General features: G+C 45.1%; 1 protein-coding gene across 3 annotated transcripts; it reads right to left on the bottom strand.

Annotated features, from left to right (window-relative positions):
* Positions 1-608: 608 nt before the first annotated feature.
* On the bottom strand, positions 609-20105 carry MAPKAPK5 (MAPK activated protein kinase 5). Of its 3 annotated transcripts, none has more exons than XM_033075809.1 (14): positions 19858-20105; positions 16816-16889; positions 15860-15935; positions 15022-15119; positions 12998-13106; positions 11145-11234; positions 10488-10583; positions 9460-9540; positions 7973-8160; positions 6338-6458; positions 5677-5807; positions 4747-4868; positions 4369-4473; positions 609-3577 (listed from the first exon to the last, which is right to left on the bottom strand). In XM_033075809.1, exons 1-14 carry the CDS (start codon positions 19891-19893, stop codon positions 3483-3485), a joined length of 1422 nt encoding a protein of 473 aa, XP_032931700.1. In that variant the 5' UTR covers positions 19894-20105; the 3' UTR covers positions 609-3482. The 3 variants fall into 3 exon arrangements, with proteins under 3 accessions (XP_032931700.1, XP_032931701.1, XP_032931703.1); XM_033075810.2 differs by having other exon boundaries at positions 4753-4868; positions 19858-19963; XM_033075812.2 differs by lacking the exons at positions 15022-15119; positions 16816-16889; positions 19858-20105 and having other exon boundaries at positions 15860-15937.
* Between the last annotated feature and the right edge of the window lie 773 nt (positions 20106-20878).

Below are 20878 nucleotides of genomic sequence, written 5' to 3'. Positions count from 1 at the left end.
GCACTCCTTGCTCCTGGAAAAGCCAGCAGGAACAGAGGCTGATCCATTTTCCAGCACCCAGCATCCCCCAGTCCCAGCAGATCCCACTGATCCACCTGCAAGGAATCATCCCCAAGGATCTGGTTCCTATTTCTGCTCACTGCTCCTTCCCTGACTGCCCAGTCCAACCCCACAGCCCTCAGGGCTTAACTGGGAGCACTGGGCAGCTGCTGCTGCCATCTGATGGAAAGCTGGGCTTAAAAAAGACAATTTTGTGTCAAGCAGAGCCCAGGCTTTCCTAGGGATTTATCCAGGCTCCCCTGGCTGTCATCCTTCCATCTCAAAGCTTCATTCAAATGTTTAAGAATAAGGGAGGTGGGATGGGGGACTGGGGGTGCCAAAATAATGGAATTTCTAACACTGGAAAAGCCCTCTAAAATCCATCAAATCCAAAAATGAACCCAGCATCACTGTATTCACTGCTAACCACACCCCAAGTGCTGCATCCAAACCTTCTGGATGCTTCCAGGGACAAGCAGGGTGGCAGAATCCTGCTGGTTCATTCCTGCTGCTTCCTTCTCTCCTTCAGGGATTTGGGAACCAAACAAAAGCAGCCAGGACCTTTTGAGTTTAGTAAAATCATTTATATACAGGATGGGTAATATTTACAATGTAATACTGATCCAAAAGGAACTAACAGGGAACACTGAGGAGGAGAAATGAGAACATTTTAACACACAGGAGTTAAACATGGGGACAGAGTCAGGTTTCCAAAAGAAAATCCAGAAGTAATGACAGCAAAACTTTGACATTTGCTATTTCCAATCAAACTCTCTTTCACTAATTTTCATATATCTAGAAAAGCTTCAAATAATCAAGTCACAGGAGAAGCCAGTCATACAGAAAATTTTGAAAAGGTCAAATGATTTCAGAGATTTTTCTTCACTTAAATAAAATTCTAAAAAAAACCCAAAACCCAACAAACCTCCAGAGCTTTCCCACATTTTTTTTTAGTGTTTGTACAAAGAAATTCTTCTTTGATCCCACACTTCCAGCTGGAGATATTTACAATATTCACAGTCTGCTAGAAAGGATCAGTAGATTTATTACCAAGTCAAACCTTGCACTTGCTTCAACTGAAAAATAAACTGAACACAGGAAGGAGAAAGTCAAATGCTACATTCAAACACTTAAATGAATCCATTAAAGTGATTGAACTTTGAAATGTAAAACAGAACTTTTCCAAGAGTAAAAAAAAAAAAAAAATCAAACTTTTTCATAGAAACAAAACCATTTGACCTTGAGTCTTCAAATTTTGTTTTCTTAATCTGTCCCTCCTCCCTCTGCTTCAGATCAGGCCCTTATATATCACAGCCAAGAAAATGTAAATTAAATTCATCAAAAGCAGTTCCTTGTGGCAAAAGCCCTTGGAAATTTGTACAACTGTTCCCACCTCAGGATCAGCAGCACTTAAGGGATGAAGAAAAGGACGAATCCTCCAAACACACCAGATCCCACCTTCCCCCCTGCCTGCACTTCCAACAAATTCTGGCTCCCAAAAAACTGCCTGAGCATTTTCCTCCTGGGAGGGCAGAGTCACAAAGTGCTTTTGGAGGGGATTTTTTGTTCTGCCATTCAAACAAAGGTGATTTCCTTGTTTCCATCTCTATCTGCCACACTTGAAAGGTTCAATTTCCCAGAAAAAAAATACAGATTTCAAGTTCAAAATGAAACCATTTCAAGACATGACCTAGAATTAGAGCAAGGACAGAAAAGCACGTAACAGGGCTTGGTGGTACAGCCAAAAAAATGACAAAAATTCTCAATTTTTGCTAATTCTCTTCAGCTTTCATCAATAGGTCAGTGCACAAATATTCCAGGTAGTGTCAGAGGTACAATTCCAGCTCTCACAAACACTCCCTGCTCCCATCACAGGATGGATAAGCAGGGATTGTTCTTACCCTGCACTAAATCAAGCATTGGAAAACTGTCCACAGGATTAAGTAAAGCTGACAGAGAACAGGAAACAAAGCATCTCCTTCATGTAGAAAAAAACAAGTCACTGTTTAGAAAATTGTATAGAAAGAGTCAGACACTGCTTTGCCATCCAGCTAAAGCTGCAAGGAAGTTTTGGTATAGAAAAAGAGACAAAAAAAAAAATAAAAACAACAAGGTTGGACTTGTAAAGGAGGATTCATGGCTCAGGTTTGTCAATGTAAACCCAAAAATGGATGAGCTGTGAAAGACAACAACGTTCAGGAGTGGTCACTGATGGCCCTGGGTTGGCACTTCAGTCTGCAGACCAAACTCAGCCATGTCTGCACGGATTTGGTACCAAAATAGCTCTATAAAAAGCCTCCGCCCCATCTCCAAAGAAAGAGAAGCAGAAAAGGTAGAAAACTAGAACTATGTACAGATTCTTGCCATTGGTTTGCTTTGTCAGGATTTAAAAAAGCAGCTTTTGGAGCCAATGTTCCAGACTAGAGTAAGAACCTGCCCTGGGGAGGCAGGCAAGGAGCAGCCCTGCAGTTGTGGCTCCCCCAAGAAGGAGCTCAAAGGCATCAGAGACGGAAATTTGGGCTCCAGAGACAAATCCCAGAGCACTGGGAGCAGCTCTGCCAAACAAGAGGACAAATCAGAACCCCCAAGCCTTGGATCTTCTAGGAAGGAAGGAAAGAATGGGAATAGAGGGGTGGATCTCAAACAAACCCCAGGCTGGTCTCGGCACGTAGAAGATCCCACCATGGAAATTAAAATAAATTGTGCATAAGAACTTGTGCATAAGGACTTGAACATTCTTCTGTTCTGCTGTTGGACAAGGTGAGAAAAAGAAGAGTTTTGTGCTGAATGGTTGATTCAGCCTTAAAAAAAGCTCTGAGGAAGATGAGGAAGAAGAAACAGAGGAGGTTTAAAGAAGGTCTGAGGGAGATGGGGAAGACAACAAAAAAAAAGAGAGAGAGTCACTGCTCAGAACTGAAAATCTCAGCAAGAACATGGCCTCAGTGCCTGGCCAAGGCACCAAGCCAAACTGAAGGCTATTTAATTGATTTTTCTCTACCTAAAGAACTGGAATTTAGGTGCCAAGGGGAGCTGTGAATTTGAATTTCACAGCACTTGCTTCAAGTACTCACTGAGCAGGGGCTTGAGAAACTGTGGCTCTCCTTCGCTTACAGTCACTGCAGGGGTTGGATGTGGCAGGTGAAAGGCAGCTTCTGCAACTGGTTATTAAGAAAAAGAATGGTTTTTAACAATAAAATCCACCCCATTTGGGGGGCTCATGATTAACAGTACATAAGTGATCATATATACCTCGAGGAACTGAGTTTTAAAAAAATATTACAGTACCAATGATTTTTTTTTTTTGTATCTACAACTATACAGCATTTTCAAGCAGTATGGAAATTTAATGAAATAATTATGATTTATTAATTTACATAAAAATACTTTTTACAGTTAAAGAATAAATCTTAAATGGTAAAAAAAATAAGATTAAGAAGCTCCAGCTATTGAGAGTCGTGGGAATTTGTCTGCTCTTCAATCACTTGTTTGACGATTTCAGCAAGTTTTAGTCGATCCACTTTGTCTGTGAATCCTCTGCCTGGAAGAGAAAAAAAACAGGGAATCAGCTGGAATTAAACAATGCTTCACACACAGACTTAGGGCAACAGCAGCACAAGATTCAAAAGGAATTACAGGCATAGTTCTGTTGGGAAAATGGAACAATTTAAAATCTCAATTAAAGAACAGAGGAGGAAGCAGGATCAAGCCCTTGTGAAGGTGGCTGATCCTGGTCCCTGGTATCCATCACCTCTGCCAGGAGCCACCTGAGCATTCCCAAGGTCACTGTCCCAGTTTAATTCTGCTTCCCACCCAGGCTGAGCAGCCTCCAGCAGGGAGAGAATAAACAGCTGCATGGAAAGCAGCTCAAGAGGTTCCTAAATGGATCAGAGAATTCTGGAATGGTTGGAAAGGACCTTAAAGGTCAGGGACACTTTCCACTAGCCCAGGTTGCTCCAAGCCCTGTCCAACCCCTCCTTGGACACTTGCAGGGATGGAGCAGCCTCAGCTTCTCTGGGCAGCCTGTCCAGGGCCTCCCCACTCTCACAGGGAAGGTTTTTGCACATATCCCATCTATCCCTGCCCTCTGGCACTTGAAAATTCCATTTGTGCTGTTGCATTCCTGGTGCCTCTGAAAACTCAACCCTGACCTCAAACAGAAATTTCAAAGCTTCTCTTTCACCCCCATTTTGGGAACACCAGCTCTGGCAGAAAGGCTAGAACAGTGTCAAAACCTCAATCAGCCCAAATCCCATCAATGTGGGGTTATTTCCACAGCTGGGGGTCTGTGTTTCCCCCTTCCCACACTCCCTGTCAGAGCAGGGATCTCACCATTCCAGCTGAAGCTCTGCAGGGTGTCTCTCAGCAATTTGCATTCTCTGTTGTATTTCCAGGCCTCCTGCATCACTTCATTCAGCTTCTCATCTTCATTCTCTCCTGTTTGGGACAGCAAAGGGACACAGGAGGTTTGGCCTCATGCCTCAGCAAACTGGGCAGGAATAACTGCTGACCCCACACCAACCAGGAAATGGCCTTTAAACCAAATATTCCTGTTTCAAAGTTCTTTTAACAGCTCTGCCTGTCACCAAAATTCCACATGAAGCCAAATCCCAGCTCAGGAGTTTTGTTCTTCCTTCCTCACCACTGACACACGCACACCCAAAGCTGGTGTGGCACATTTAGGAATAAAACATTGTTAAAAGTGGCAACCTTTACCAGCCTGTGGTAGAATGCACTGAGCAATCACATCTCTGAGCTTCTCCAGGGCCACGTTGGAATCATTGCTTCCATTCTCAGGGTCATGGATGTAAACACCATCCTTTGGCTTGGTGCTGCACAAGAACAAGGGGGGAATAATTAAAATTTGGGCACAGCTCAAGTTTGTTACTCGTTGTGTAACTGCTCCAGTCTAACACAGGGAAATTGGGAGACAGCTTCAGAATTAATTATAATTACTGTCCTGTATTATGAGATCATTTTAAGTATGGACAAAAATATTTCTTTAAATTAATTCAAATAAGGGTAATCCTAAAATGTATCAGTCTGGTTTTCAGATTAACTTGAGAGGGAGAGAGAAAGGGAAAAAGAGAGAAAGGGAAAAAGAGAGAAAGGGAAATAGAGAGAAAGGGAAAAAGAGAGAAAGGGAAAAAGAGAGAAAAGGGAAAAAGAGAGAAAAGGGAAAAAGAGAGAAAAGGGAAAAAGAGAGAAAAGGGAAAAAGAGAGAAAAGGGAAAAAAGAGAGAAAAGGGAAAAAAGAGAGAAAAGGGAAAAAAGAGAGAAAAGGGAAAAAAGAGAGAAAGGGAAAAAGAGAGAAAAGGGAAAAAGAGAGAAAAGGGAAAAAGAGAGAAAAGGGAAAAAGAGAGAAAAGGGAAAAAGAGAGAAAAGGGAAAAAGAGAGAAAAGGGAAAAAGAGAGAAAAGGGAAAAAGAGAGAAAAGGGAAAAAGAGAGAAAAGGGAAAAAGAGAGAACCCGAGCTCATTCCTGCCCTCACTGGCACATCCTGCAGAAAAACCACACTGTGCCACCATTACAACACCCAAAGTGAGTTAAACCATCCAAACTGAGCCTGTGCCACCCCCCAGAGCCATTTCCCAGCCATCCCAGCTGGCTCCATGCTCCTTCCAAAGGCAGCTCTGAGTTACCCCAGGAGTTTCCGCTTGCGCAGGATCGGGTTGTTCACGGAGTGAAGGGGCTTCAGGCTCACTTTGAGGTCTTGGATTCTCATGTTTGCAAGTTGTTCTGCATGAGCCTGTTGGATCCCTGCCACCATGGCCTGGAAAGACAAAAGGAGCACTTGGTGCAACAGCACATGGGCAAAAAAAAAAAAGAGTCACCAAAATCTGATTTATTTTGGAGATGTGCAAGAAAAATCAGGTTTGCATGAAGCAAGGTATGGTTATAACTAAAATCAGTGACAAAATATCCCTGGGGGAGACAGGACAAAGGATCATCTCCACATATTCACAAGATTGACTGAAACCCTCTTTGAGCAGAAATTAAAGGATTTGTATAATTAGTGGGGATAAAACATGACAAGAAGAGGAAAGAGCTCTGGAATATCCCTCAGGCTCTGCTTTCTACCCCCAGCACGTGGCTGCTCCTTACCACCAATCTGGGAGCAGCTCCTAAAGCCCAAATTCCACATTTCATTTTCATTTTTCTTTCCATTTGCTCCCTAAGATCTCAGGCTCTCCTAAAGCAGAGGAGAAGCTCCCTATCTGCTTAACCCCACATCACAAAAGCCCTTCAGCCATCTCAGAGCTCTCCTGCTCCTGTGCAGGACCAAAACCCTGCTGTTCAGACCTTGTCCATCATCAGCTGTGCAGAGGGCAGGATGTTGTCCAGGGCCTCTGTGGAATTGAGCCAGGGATGATCCAACACCCCCTCAATGGTCAGGCGTTCCTCAGGTTTCACCTTCAGTAGCCTGGGGAGGAGAGAATAAATCCCTAAGAAAGGTTTTGTTGATTTACAGAGCATTTAAGCATTTTAAAGGTCAAAAAAGAAGTTTCTCCAAGAGCTCAAACTGCTCCAAAATGAGCCCAGCTCCCTGACCTGCTGTGGTTTAATGCTGTCACAGCTCACCCAGGGCACAGGAAGGTGCTAAAATAAATAAACAACTTTATTCCAAGATTGCTGAAAACTCCATGAAATCTTTTTTTTCTGGAAAGAGAATTTCCAGATAAATTTATGTTCTCATGATGAGCACAACTAAATAATAAAAGCCAAAATTCCCACAGAGTGCTGCCAAGTCATCCTAAAGTCTGAATGAGAATGGGAATGACTCCATGAGCTTGTCACACTTCCTTAGACAACTCCAGATCAGCTTCTTGGCTGCAGAGCACAATTGTTAAATGTACCAAGAAAGTGGAAATAACTTGTACAAAATGTCAGCAGCACCACAGGGGAGCTCAGAAATCCCATTTGCTGCCAAGCAGGTTAAGTTCACTTTTGATACCAGACACGTGCATTGCTTTTCCTTGCATTTTCCAAATCCTAACCCATTATCAAACCCTCACAAAGGTCAGGAATCAGCCTGGATCCATGTGACAGCATCCTCAGAGCTGAGTTTCATGGGAATTTTAAAAAACAATGAAGCCTTTTGCCTGTGTGAGAATAAAGAGCTGAGCTTGGAATAAAGGAAAGTTAATTTAGTGAAATGCTGGGGGGTTCTCCTGCACAGCTCTAAAAATGTCCCAGCACCCTCTCCAAACAATGTGAACCCTTGGAGAATTTACAGTACATCTGAGGAGCCAGTGACACCTGTAAATTACTTCCCCAACTGATTTTATTTCTTGTTTATATTGCTTTTATTCTCTCAGTGATGCAAAGGCAGTAAGTCTCTGTCACTTTTTCAAAAAGAAGTGAGGTCAAGCCCTAATCAGTGCCACGTTCTTGCTCCCAAACAGAGCAAGTCTTTGAAACCCTCCCAGCTGAGGGGTGTGCCCTGCATGGAAAACAGACTCCATTAGCATTTGGAATAAAACATCCATGCAAAACCTTATCTGAGTCTGGCACCTCATGAAATCTCCCTCTCCATCCTCCTGCCTCCTCTTTTTAGGCTGTGTATGATGTGTTTAAGGGACAGATTTAGCACATCCCATTGATTTTCACAGCAATTTCAACATTATCCCAGGAAATCTGTGCTGGTTGTGCTATCCTGAAACCCTTCAGTGCTCCCTCTCCCCTTAAAGACTAAATACACAATTCACCCCAACAAAAGAGACATCAGAATTAAACACTTGTGCAGGGAAAGAAAAACATTTCCCAGACTTGTTTTATGCTGGATGGAAGGGAGAATTTATCAGCTGGATGAGCTGCAGAAAAACAACCCTTGTGACAAGGCACTTCCAGGAGCTTTTCCCAATTCCTCACCATCAAAACATTGCAATTCCTCAAGACAAGCACAGAGCAACACAGGAGTTTCCTGCACAGACTCACTTTCTCACAATGTCTTTTGCCATTTCCGAGATTTGGCTCCACTCTTCCTCTGGGAATTCAAAGCTCCCTGTCATGATCTTTTTCCTCATGTCCTTGGGAATCGTCCGGCTGTGGTGCTTGGAATAAAAGGGGGGGTACCCACACAGCATCACGTAGATAATGACCCCCAGGGACCACAGGTCACAGCTCTGCAAGCAAGGAAAGGGTCACTCTGGGGGAGAAGTTTGCAGCAGACAGTGAGGGAGTTGTGATAAAAGTTCTGTGGGATTTCCTGAGGGAACAGAAGCAGCTCAGCTCCTCCTCCAGATCCACCTTGGTGGATAAATCTGGCTGCTGTGAGCAAGGCAGCTCCAAGCTGAGCAACTTCCAGGTGGTTGGGAATTGTGTGGGAACAGCCAGGGCTGCAGAGGTGTGAGAGGTTTGTTCAGGATATCTGAATCTTACTGCCCCAGTCCCATAAAGAATCCAGTTGTTTATTATGGGAGACTGAAAACAGAATCATCCAACAAAGGAAGCAGCAGGGATATTAAATCAGGAAGGAGCAGGACTGGATTGCCATGAAGGACAGAGCCACCCCTGGGGACAAGGCCCTTCCCTCAGCAGCTTTCTCCCCCAGTGCCACCAGGGCTGCACAGATCAATTCTTCACAGGAATCATGAAAAGAAAATCACTCCCACCTTGGGAATCCCAAATCAAGGGACAAGAGAGGGAAGAAGAAACTCCACATTGAAAACACTATTGGCACATTCTGAAGTGTCTGCTACAACCACCAACCTGGCTCTCCAGGATGGAGAGAGGCAGGCAGAGCCCTGAAGAAGGCAGATTAATTAATTAATTAAATTAATATTTGCTTTAACTCTCTCTGTGAGGTTACTAAATGCTAACACTGCACACCAGGCACGTGGTGGAATAAACAACCATCCCTAAAGCTGGAATCAGGGCAAATCCTTACACTGGGATCACAAACCAGATCCATTTAATTAAAACTGGCACACACATTTTTTAATTAAAACAGAACACTCAGTGGTTCAAGCACTGCTCAGCCAGCAGGAGACAGTGATGATAAGAAGGAGGAAAATATTTTGGAATGCCCCAAAAAAAGATTATGACCTTCCAGGACATTTCCTGCCATCATTTTGCCAAGATTCCAGCAGCCACACAATAAATTCTTGGTTCCTTTCCAGAAGATCCAGGTACAGAGCAGTTTCTGGCACAGCTGCCTGAACAAGGAATGCTCTGCACATCCAGCAGGAAAGAGATTCCCTTTGAACAGAGGTGAAAGAATTTCCCTCATGGCCTCACTCCAGCAGAGTCATTCTCCTCTCTCCAAAATCTTGTTCATATTTAGTGCTCCTTAAGAGCATTTGTTATTTTTTCTTTATTAGAGGATCAATAATTAGGTTTGCACTAAATATATATATTATTATTTGCTCTATCAGAAGCACCAGTGGGGTGGGGAAGATTTTTAAAGATGTTTCCCAGCTCACCTTGTTGTAAGTGTAAGGGGTTGGAGACGTGGGGATAATACCAGACTTTTCTTTCTGATGTCTTCTTTGTGCCTCCAATACCTGGTGAGAGGAAAAATCAAATCAAACAAAGAAAAATCCATCTCATTAGCAGACAACACAACCAGCAAAGCCTATGCCAAAGATTCCTGATGATTTTCCATTCAGGAAGCTTATTCCAGCTATTGAAGATTACCTAACTCCAATTTTTCTCTCTAAGAAAGACTGGAGCTTCCTGCATGGGGAAAATATTAAATATAAATCAGAGCACTGAAATCTCCAGTTCTGCCTGAATGAAAGCAATTGCTCAGAACCTCCAACCTCTCCATACTTGGAACCAGAACCCAAGGTGTGTTTGCAGCTCCAGAACTGTCCCTTTTTGCTTCTCCCAGAATAAATCCCATCAAAAGTGTCCCTTGCTGTGGGTTTGGGTTGCAGGGAGCCCCAGCAGGCTCCAGCTGAGAAGGAATTTTCAGGGCATGCTCTGATCTCTGAATTGCCCTTCCCAATGATTAAAGGCTGCCCAGCACTGCAATTAAATCTCCATCTGCAGCTGCTTTTCATTTTCTCCAGGACTCCAACACAAAGGACAGGGGAGAGGGGGAAAGCAGCACCACAAAGAGCAGCCTGTGTGTAATTACAGGTTGTGTTTAATGACAACACAAAGTGCCCAGGTACCAACCCTCTGCCACTGCCCTTTGTGAGCAACCACTTTCCAGAACCTTTTTGTTCCAGCAAAGTCCTTTTTAATGGAGCCCTGAATGAGTTTGAGCTGGAAGAAGGATGGCAAAGCAGGGATTTCACCAAACCAGCTAAAGGTCAATTGTCACCATCAGTGCTGAGCAGAGTCTGGGAATTCTGCCTTATCAACAGATCCCTGTGGCACTGCAGCTCAGAGTGCAGTGATTGCTGCACTCAGAGCCCTGCCCAGGGCTGCAGAGGGGGCTGAAATGATGTGGATATGGCAATAAATGATCCCCCTTTAGCCCAGAGCAGGAACTGGTTGTTACCTGAGGTGCTACATAATAGGGAGTGAACTGGGGTGTCATCAAGTCACCTTGGTCTACTTTGGCAAACCCAAAGTCACACAACTTAACAGGTGCATCCTAAAACAAGGAGAAGAGGCTTCATTAGACAAATCTCATTAAATCAGCTTTTCTAACACATCATTCTCCCCCTGTCCTCATCTCACCATTTCCAAACCTCCACCTCACTGTATTTATACCCTCACACTCCACCAGGCAGCTGAAAGGTCACAAACTGACCTTTCAAAACAGAGTTTTTGCTTTTCTGGGTGCACTGGGCCAGGAACAGCCCCCTCAGGGATGGGGAAACACTGAGCCCCTTGCAGGGGTCACTGCACACCCAGGCTGCTTGTGAGCAGGAGAGACAAAAATGGTTTGGCTCTATCAAAGCACCTCCAGGTAGAGGGTCAGGACATCCTGCTGAGGGGGCAGAGCTGGATTCTGTGTTCAGCTGGAGAAGCTGACTCAGTACAACAGCAGCAGCAGGGACTCACTGCCCTCCAAGGAGATCAGGGGATGGAAAAGCACCAAGTGCATCCAGTGATTCCATTTTGTCACCAAAACATTGATGCCATTTTACCACTACTCTGAGAGCCACCCTTGAGCCATTTTACAGAATTCAGCAGCAAATGTTCATCTTACCAGAGAGTTATCCTTGAAGAGGAGATTCTCAGGCTTGAGGTCTCTGTGTGCAATGTTTAGTGAGTGGCAATGCTGCAAAGCCAAAGCTATCTGGAAAAGGGCACAATAAATCAGCCACAATCACTGACCTCCTCCTGCAGCCTGGACATTTATTTCAGCTTTACAAACAATATTTCCAACCCCAAACATTTTCACTGCACTTGGATGGAGTTCTCAGTTAGGACAAGCCTGACCCTGCTGGGCAGTGGTGCAGTGAAGTGACAACTGGGACATGAATGCCACAAAAAAAACCAAAAGTCAGGCTGGCCTGGGCTTCCCAATCACCTCAGTTTGAGAACTCAAGGCATTGAGAGCCCCCCAAAGTGAAGCAGGTGGTGCCAGTGCCCCTTCCCTGCTGTGCCAGGGCTCCAGGGGGCTGCCCCTGCAGCAATTCAACACTCAGCAGGGAATTCTTGCTTCAGGATTCCAGGGAATGATTCACTGCACTTGTTCCTGCCTGGAGATCCAACACTCAGGCAGGTTTGCTCTTTAATTTTGGATTGTACTGCCTGCACTTTAATTATTCTGTGGATATCCCACAGAAATGCATTCCTGGATTTTTTCAAGGATGCTTTAGGAACCTGCAATCCAGGCAGGAAAGCTCCAGGGACTGCACATTTCATTTAAAGAAAAGCCAAGTATAAATATTTAAACAGCATTCCTGAGCCACAAGTGTGGCACAGCCTCACAACCCTTATTTGGAAGTATCCCTGCTGGATTCTGTAGGATCCAACCCAAGTTTAGAGTCCTTAAAAAACTCCAAATTACTGTCACAGGAAAACTTCACTGCTAATTTAGCTCAGCAATAAACACAAACACATTCCCAGAGAAAATGAGGCAGTGCTGTGACAAGTTTTAACCATTCCTGGGTACAAGACAGTGATGAAAAACCACTAGAGAAAAGAATTTTAGAGAGACTTTCACATTTCAAACTTCATTTCTATAAACATTAAAGCAAAGAGTTACTTGAGACATGAATAACCCAAGTGTACACAGAGAATTCAAATCAAAGTCTTGACTTCTGGTAAAGTTTTACAGGATTTCCCCACCATGGCAGAATCAAACAGCCCAAAAGATGTCAAACAAACTGGCAAGAATAATTCTGTACTTCCACCTCATTTCTTTGTTGGATGAGACCAAAAAGTACCAGCACAGTTAGAAACAAGTCAAAGCACAAAAGTAATACAAATTTTTTTGCCCCAGCTGAGGGGAACTGGGGATCCCAGCACTGAATTCCACAGAGATCCTTCTGAGAGTCCCACCAGCAACAAAAAACCTGATGGACACCAAAACCCCTGCAGAAACCACCATGGAGGTTATAAAACACAGCACTCAGGAGGGAGCTGGGAGAGAAAGGGTGAAGGAAAAACACCATTGGAACAAACAGACACAAAATCAGAACAGACACAATCCTTGGTATCTTCCAGGGATTCCATAAGCCCAAGCCCAGAAAAACCCCTGGCCCAAAGGAGAGAAAAGCCAAGGGGGTCACGAAGATTCCAGAGCTCAGGAGTCCTGCTGGAGGCAACACTTTTAGGACAAAAGGAATGACAAAATTCTCCTGGAAATCTTCTCTAGAGCAGGTGTGGAAAAGCAATGTTAAGCCCAGCAGACCCAGAGAACAAGCCCACACCTTCAATCCTTCATCCCTAGTAAAGCTTTGGCATTGTCACTTATAACAAAGCAGGCAATGATCATCGGATCACAACTGAGGATTCTTTTCTTTATTCCTTTTTTCCCACCCTTCCAGCCCCAGGAATTGTCCCTACTTTAGCCAGAGCATGATGGATTTGCTGGGACAGGGGGTGACTTGCCTGCTTTGTTACTTGGCTGGCTTGCTTCTCAGTAAAGTGCCGGTGCTGGCTGATTCTGTGGAAGAGCTCTCCCCCTTCCATCATCTCCATTACAATTAGGAGCCGAGCCCTGTTCAAAAGCATTTCATGTTGTTACATTAAAAAATCATCCAAAAGAACAGAATTGCTAAGCTAAGAATGCATATTTCACACAAACACTGCTTTCTCTACGCTGCTTTTGGGGCTATTTCGGTGCTGTCCTTTTTTTGCCTTTGTAAAATCTGCAGGATTTTCTGGCTCCCAGGAATGTCCAGTTTGCTCCTCCTGATGGGCTCCCACATCCAGCTGGAACAAACTTGGCATGGATACATCCAGTTCCACTCAGGATGGAGCTGGAAGCCATGTGGACACTCCAAGGGGTTACAGTAATTTCACGATTATAAGCCGCACTGAGTATAAGCCGCACTTCCGGGTGCAGCAACTTTTCATTCTTTGTCCATACATAAGCCACACCTGATTATAAACTGCACATTACAATACAGAGTGTGATCAAAGGTATCTGTTCTATCACCAGCTGTTGAGGGTGGGGCAGTGATCCTGATCTCCATGGGAGATATTCTGCTAATGGGCCATCCATTGAAACCAGGCAGGGCAGTGTTCTTTATCTTTTCACAGCCCATCCTTCCTCCAGCCAGTCATTTTCTGCTCATGGCCATTGAGTCCCACTGTGGGACTGATAAAATTACTGCATCCCATTGGGAGTTGCTCCAGCCAGAGGGAAGAGCCCAACATTTCTTACCAAGATAAAAACAGAGGTTTTGGGACACTAAGGGAGCCCCTTTCTCCACTGGACTCCAGAGGAAAACCGGATTTCTCCACATCACCACTGGAGCTCCGGAGGGAAACTGCACCTTGTACAGGAGCACTGCTCCAGCTGAGCCACATCTGTCACTGCAGGAGGATGCAGCCACCATGGGATGGGACTGCTGCCAACACCCTGCCTGACTGATGGGTGTCAGGTTGTACTCTGACTGTGTCAGGGTTTGGGGTTTGTTTCTTTGTAGTTCTGTATTTCTATTTTAATTTCCCTAGAAAAGAACTGTTATTCCTAATTCCCATATCTTTGCCTGAGAGCCCCTTGATTTCAAAATTATAATAATTTGGAGGGAGGGGGTTTACATTCTCCATTTCAAAGAGAAGTTCCTGCCTTTCTCAGCAGACACCTGTCCTCCAAACTAAAACAGCAACTTTTCATTCTTTGTCCATATATAACCCACACCTGATTATAAGCCGCACTTTGGGTTTGGACCAAAATTTTAGTCAAAATGGTGCAGCTTGTAATCGTGAAATTACTGTACTCTGCCCTCAAGGTTACACAGCACAAAGATGCTTTTGAGTCTGGATCCCCCATTATTTTATTTTACAGCTTTATTGCCATCATTATGAAGGATAAAAAAATAGGAAGGTGGAGATCAGGGCTGCCAGATCCTCAGGGAATTAACTCCCAGTTCCCACCACACAGTAAAATCAGCTACACCAGAGCCTAGGACAGGTCTCAGCTCTTTCATTCTCCCAGCTCTGATGATTTTCTCCACTAAGATCCTATCAGAAGAAAATATTTTTTCTCCTAATATAATAATGCACCCAAAAAAAACCAAAATCACTCTGCTCCATGTTTTTCTGTGTTCATTTTAAGCAGGACAATGCATTGAGAGTTTTCAGGGCTGAATTTCATATTTTTAGAAACAACTCTTTCACACAATGCAGACTGAATCAATGGAAAACCTAAAAAAATGGAGATGCATTCAAACCAGGAAGTGAAGGAGGCAAAATAATTTAAATACACAAAAGTCAGGGGGGGAAAAAAAAACCAACAGCTGCTTGGCCTGCAGGATAATTATTACACCTGGGACCCCCTTTAAATAATAATAATAATTTTGTGATTAAAACCAAAACAAACCAAAAAAAAAAAGCAAACTCCACTATACCTTGAGCTAAACATGGAAAGCAAGCTGGTGGGAATGAATCACCCTATGTAATCTTACCTGGGGCTGGATTCATGTGGGAACTGCACACTGTTAGCATAAACTTCAATTATTTGAACAATATTGGGATGTGTTGCACACATCATGTGCAGACGTACCTTGAAGAGAAGGGAAGAGCTGTTACTGCACACAGGGACAGGCACCTGGGGGTAAAAACACCCCCAAATTGTGACAGGTTATGGAATCTCACTCAGTCATGGAGCTCTTTACAGGAATTTAAAGACAGAACCAGTTTTAAAGTAGAAATAAACCCTAAAATTCCATAATCTGTTTTGTGTCGTGGCTAAGTGCTCACAACAGGAACGTCACCTCCTGTCCCAACATCCAGGAATTTTCCCCACTTTAAAGTTCCCTGAGCTGATCAATCAAGCCAAATCTTTTATGGCAATTTTTATGATGATTTTTATGGCAATTTTAAAGGAGAATTTGCTCAGTAACAAGAAATGGAAGTTGCCTAAACCTCGAGGACAATTAATCCTTCAACAAATTCCCAACAGCTTGGAGGAGTGTCCATCATTCCACAGTTTAACACCTCAGGAATTCCCATCAGTGTCAGAAGCTCCTTTAGCTCCTGGCACAAGGGAAAATCCATTTCCACAACAACTTGAAGCATTCTTGGAGCAGTGACATCCAAGAGTGAGAAGTATGGAAACAAAATTCCCTCTCAAACTGGTTCTGTTCCATTACAAGGAGAAGAACAGCTTTAAAATACAGCTCAATTATTATAAATAAATCTCTGGAAGCACAGCCAGCAAATGGGGGTTTGGTGGTGGGGTTTTTATTTTGAAAACATCCCAAAAATTGAATTTTTTTTTGGAGAGAAAAGCAGGAACTGTACCTCATTTCGAGCTTTTGGACGATCGAGGAGGATTTTCAGTGCAAAACGTTCCTGGGAGGATTTTTTCATGCAGACTCTGGTATTACAGCAACAAAATCATTCAGTCAGCAAGGAGGTTAAAAAGAGACACCTGAAGCAATTGATTTGTAGCTGGGAATTCCCAGGAATGTCCCAGTTTGGGATGCACAGGGAACATCCCAGCTCTCACTGGAGATTTTTTGGATGGAAATAACTCAAAGCACACCTGAACACCCCCAGGGATGCTGGAATAAATAGTTTGGAATAGATAAAGTGGTTTGGGAAGGAAATCCTCATTTTGGATGATTTTTTTCTCTTTTCCCCCCCTCCCATTTAACAGCTGAGGAAAGGGCCCATGTTTGAACAGGCAGCCAAAAGAATAAAGCACAAAATGAATGTTTTAATGAAACAACACAAAAAGGATGAGGAGAACCCAGAGAGGAAGATAAATGATGGGAAGGACAAAGTGAGCACCCAGGAACAGCACAAATTGCCATTCCCTGAAGGAGAGGATTTGTTGGAAAAATGTTTTGCTTTCCCAGCAAGGGTTAGAAATCCATGAGGAGCAGGGCTGGGATGCAAAGCCAGTGGCAGCTTTGGGTTCGTGGGAAGAGCTGGAAAAACATCTGGGAAAGCAGGAAAAGAGCAGTGCTGGGGCACCAGGAGGAATTTCTGTTGGAAATGTCAGGAATTCTGAAATTCATTATTCCACAACCAACTCCTGTTCCTGCCTGGCTGTGGGAACACACCAGGACAGGGAAGAGAGAAGAAGTTTTCCATCCCAAATTCCCCAAAAAAAGACAAAACCCCTCTTGTACAACCCCAATGGGACAGAGGCGTTTGTTATTTATAATTTTCCATGTATCCCAACACCACATTTAATAAAATACTCACTGACTTCTCCACAGGTCAGGCACAATCCCAGAGTGTTCCCTTACCTAACAGGCCCACTGATCCCAGCTCCCAGCTTCTGAGTCCAGTTAATGTTGTATTCCTCTAAAATGGAGGTTTCCTGTTCAGGAAGGAGCAGGAGGAGGGAAAACACAGTCAATAAATACATAATAAATGAAATTATTACAGCCTTTCCAAAAAAAAACCCAGCTCAGCAGATCTGAGTGTAAAAGTGCCTGCTGGGGAGTTTGCTTTCCTGAGGAAAATTAAATATAAATATAAATAAATATCAATGCTCATGTCATGATTTACATGATTAAAATTGTCTCTGTGCAGCTGGAATTTCAAAGCAGGGTCATTGAGAGCAGTAAATGTGATTTTGTGCTTTAAATAAGTGTAACATCTCTCCCTGACTCAGTTCCAGCTTCCTACCTAGAAATGATCAATCACAATGAAACAAGGAGCCCATTTCTGCATTAAAATGCTTTTTTTTGGTCACAGAAAACAGAAAATTGCAGGTTTCAAACAGCTGGAACCATCACACTGTAAATTAAACCCTGCTTGATTAATTACAGATTTTTCTGATAATGAACCAGGCTCCTTTTGTCCAAACCCACTCAGATAGAGCTGGGTTTTGTTAGGCCACAGCTTGGGTGCTCTCAGGCTTAACCACATCCCAAGGCAGGCTGTAAATCCAGTGCTCAGAGCTTTGATTGATGCCCTGAGCTGAGCCTTTGTTCCTTTATTAAATTCCTGCCTCTGCTCAGGATAAATCACAGCAAAAGGAGCTGCTGCAACAGCAGCACTGGGGAAGGTGAGGAAAAATAATTCCCCAAAACTACAGGAAATTCATGGAAGAGGCCCCCCCTGAAGGTTTTGGAAAGGGGCAGAAATTTCAGTGGATCACAGAAATTTGTGGTTTTCAGGAGGAGCTCAAGAAACTTTTCAATTAAACTCAGATAAATTTCACTTGTTGGTGAAAAGCTGATTTAATTTTCCTGACATTCAGCTGCAGAGAACTGAAGGCAGCAAGGGTGAGATGAAAATGTCATTTTAGGAGGGCATTAATGAGCATTGAATTTCTATTTCCTATTCTGTGTATTTGCCATTGTTTTAAAGAAAAAGGCAACAATTTTACTTCCTGCAATTTTTAAATTCAGATCCCAACCTTCAGCTTTACAACTCAGAAGTTAAAATGAATAATGAAGTGATCAAGAAATGACATCCAAGCCAGGATTTGATGCCCAGCATCACTTCCACCTCCCAGCTCAGGAATGGGAGCTCCAACTCAGCACCAGCAATTCCCAACACCAGGACTCCACCACTTCGGGGGTCTTTTCCATCCTTAAGGATTCCATGATTCTGATCCTAAACAGCTTCAGAAATGCTTCAAAAGCACCAAAGTGTTTGAAAATATCCTAGGGAATTCCCCCTCTCCTACTCTTTCAATCTCTCCTTAATTCCCAAACTTGGATCCCTGTCCTGAATCCCAGACCTTGAACCCAAGAACAACCAAACCTGATCCAAACCAAGGATTTGAGAAGGAAAAAAAAAATCAGCATAAAGCATAAAAGTATGAAATTATGAGTTAGATTCAGGCTGTGCCCACAATTCCAGGGATTTGCCCAGGAAGTTTTGGTTGAAACCCTCTGCACTGGGAGCACAGAATTATCCCAACACTTCCACAACTGCTTCAGCTTTTTACTTTAAACCCCAAGAGTTTTCATGTGGACCTTTCCCATCTCATGAAAAACTACAGAAGTAATTAAATCCCTTTTTTTTCCCCAAGCCTTCAGGATGGCTCCTTCCCTGGGGTGTGCCAAGGAAAACACAGGGAACAGCTCTGACAATTGATCTCAGGGGTTAATTACAACCTCATTAGATTTCCTTCTTCTCTGGGCTTTTTTAAAGGCAAACCCCACAAATTTTCAATATGGAAATGCTCAAGGCCAAGCTGGAAAAGGCTTGGAACAACCTGGGATAGTGAAAGGTGTCCATGCCCATAGAGGGGGTGGAATGGGATGAGATTTAAGGTCCTTCTAACCCAAATTTTTCCAGGATTAAAAAACTGCACAAGGTAAAGAACCTCCAGAGAGGTTTGAAAACCTTGGTTTACACCCCTTTATCCAACAGGGAATCCTCCAGCTCCCACAGGAAAGCCAGCCAGGGGACAGAGGGATGCTGAGCTCACAGCCTGAACCTCACTGTGCTCAGCTCCAAACACACAAATCCCACACTCCAGAGCCTGACATCCCAAAAATCATGAAAAGAGAACAGGGGCAGTGAATGAGAAAGGAGTTAGGAAACAGGGTCAGAAACAAGGTTCTGACTGCTGGAAAATGTGGGGAAATTCTCTTTAAGGACGGGCTGTTCTTTGTGTTTGATTCTGGAGCTTTCAAGGCTGATAAACAAGAATATTTAATCCATGAAACAGCAGTCAACAAACTTTGAGTGATGTCTGGATGTTAGAAAACCAAATTATTTGGTGGTGGAATTGCTTTGATAAGGTTTAGTACTTGATGTGATTCAGTGATGTTAGATCTGGGAAAGGTGAACAAAGCTTGGGAAGAAGGATTTGGACAAAAGGAACTTTTGGGCCACGAGGACATTGGGCAGAACTCCCAAGATAAGGAAGAAAGTGAAAAATACAACTTTGCATCTGTGTTTACTCAGCTCCATTGGGTAAAAGGGAATTCCGGCAGGGACGGATCGTGACCAACTCGGAGCCACCGAGCCAGGAAACGCCCCCGAGCTAAAGGAAGAGAAGGACCGAGCGTGGCACTAATTACCATGGGGAATGAGAGAATCATTAACCAATCGAATCCTAATTAATAAGAGAACTGTACAACTTGTAGCCAATGAGAGGTAATTCCTTTGTTTGCTAAAATGTACAAATAGCAAAAAGTTTGGCTAGTTGGGCTGCTCGGTTTGCGGGATCCTTCGCCTCGCCCCTTGCGCGGAGCAAACAACCTCTGCTTCCCACACCGGGGGCTGCTTGTGGTAAAAAACCCCAAAATCGGCCACACGGGCACCGTGACCCGGCCACCCCAGCCCGGCGTCCCCCGCCTTCCCCGGCGGTTCTCGCCAACCTTGATCGTCTTGTCCATGTCGTGATCCTGCGACATCGTCCCGCGGGGCCTCGGGAGCCCGGGGCACGGCGGGGCCCGGGGGCGCTGCGCCGCGTCAGGCAAGGCGCAGCCCCGGAGGAGCCTTTGTGCCTCCGCCGCTCCGCCTCATGCCCGGCCGGGCGGGCCGCGGCTGCCGGACCCCGCGGCGCGGGGAGGGCGCGGGGCCCGCGCGGAGCCGCCGCTCAACCGGGAGGAGCCGCCCGGGACCCGGACATCGCCGGCACCCCGCGCCGGGCAGCCCCGCCGGCCGCCGCGGACCGCCGCAGCCCCGCTGCCGCCGCCGCGGCACCCACGGGAGGACGGAGCGGGATCGCCGCGCCCGCCCCGTGCCCGCCGCGGGATTTTAGGAGCCGCCGCCACGGCGCTGACGCGTTTTGCAGGCGGCTACCGGCAGCTCTAAAAGCGCGACGGTAACGGCAAAGCCCCCGCGGGGCTTTCGAGGGGGGCGGCGCCTTGTGATGACGTTGTAACCACCGATTCTCGGGGGGCGGGGCGAAGCGCGCTGCCCCCGCCCCTTGCTGCCTCGCGTGAGGGGCGGGGCAAAACGAAGTCTCGCGATACGTGGGTGGGCGAGACCTAACGAGGGGTATTGCCGCCCGTCGTCTCCCAGAGGTCTCGCGAGAACTCGGGGCACTCAATGATCTGAGGGGCCGGTGGCGCGAAGTCTCGCGAGATGTCAGGCGGCCGCGCGCCTGAGGGGTGATGGCCGCTGTTGGGGCTGTGAGGGGAAGCGGGGAGGAGAAGCCTCAGAACCGCTCGGGGCCGTCCGGCCGGGCACGAACCGTCGTCTCCCGTAACCACACCATGGCCGTGTCTCCCAGGGCAGCCCCCCCTCAGGCTCAGAGCCCCCTCACACCTCCAGCCGCGTTGGGACCAGGTCCCAGCTTTAGTTTCCCGTGTAACATCAAAGCCACACAAGGACAGCAAACAGGGCAGAAAGTCAGAGAAAATCCTTAAAAATAATGGATGCAGGAATTTGTGT

This window comes from Catharus ustulatus, chromosome 18 (genome assembly GCF_009819885.2).
Source record: "Catharus ustulatus isolate bCatUst1 chromosome 18, bCatUst1.pri.v2, whole genome shotgun sequence".
Taxonomy (NCBI): domain Eukaryota; kingdom Metazoa; phylum Chordata; class Aves; order Passeriformes; family Turdidae; genus Catharus; species Catharus ustulatus.
Note: the sequence above shows the minus strand (reverse complement) of the source record. Positions and strands in the feature narration are given on the sequence as shown.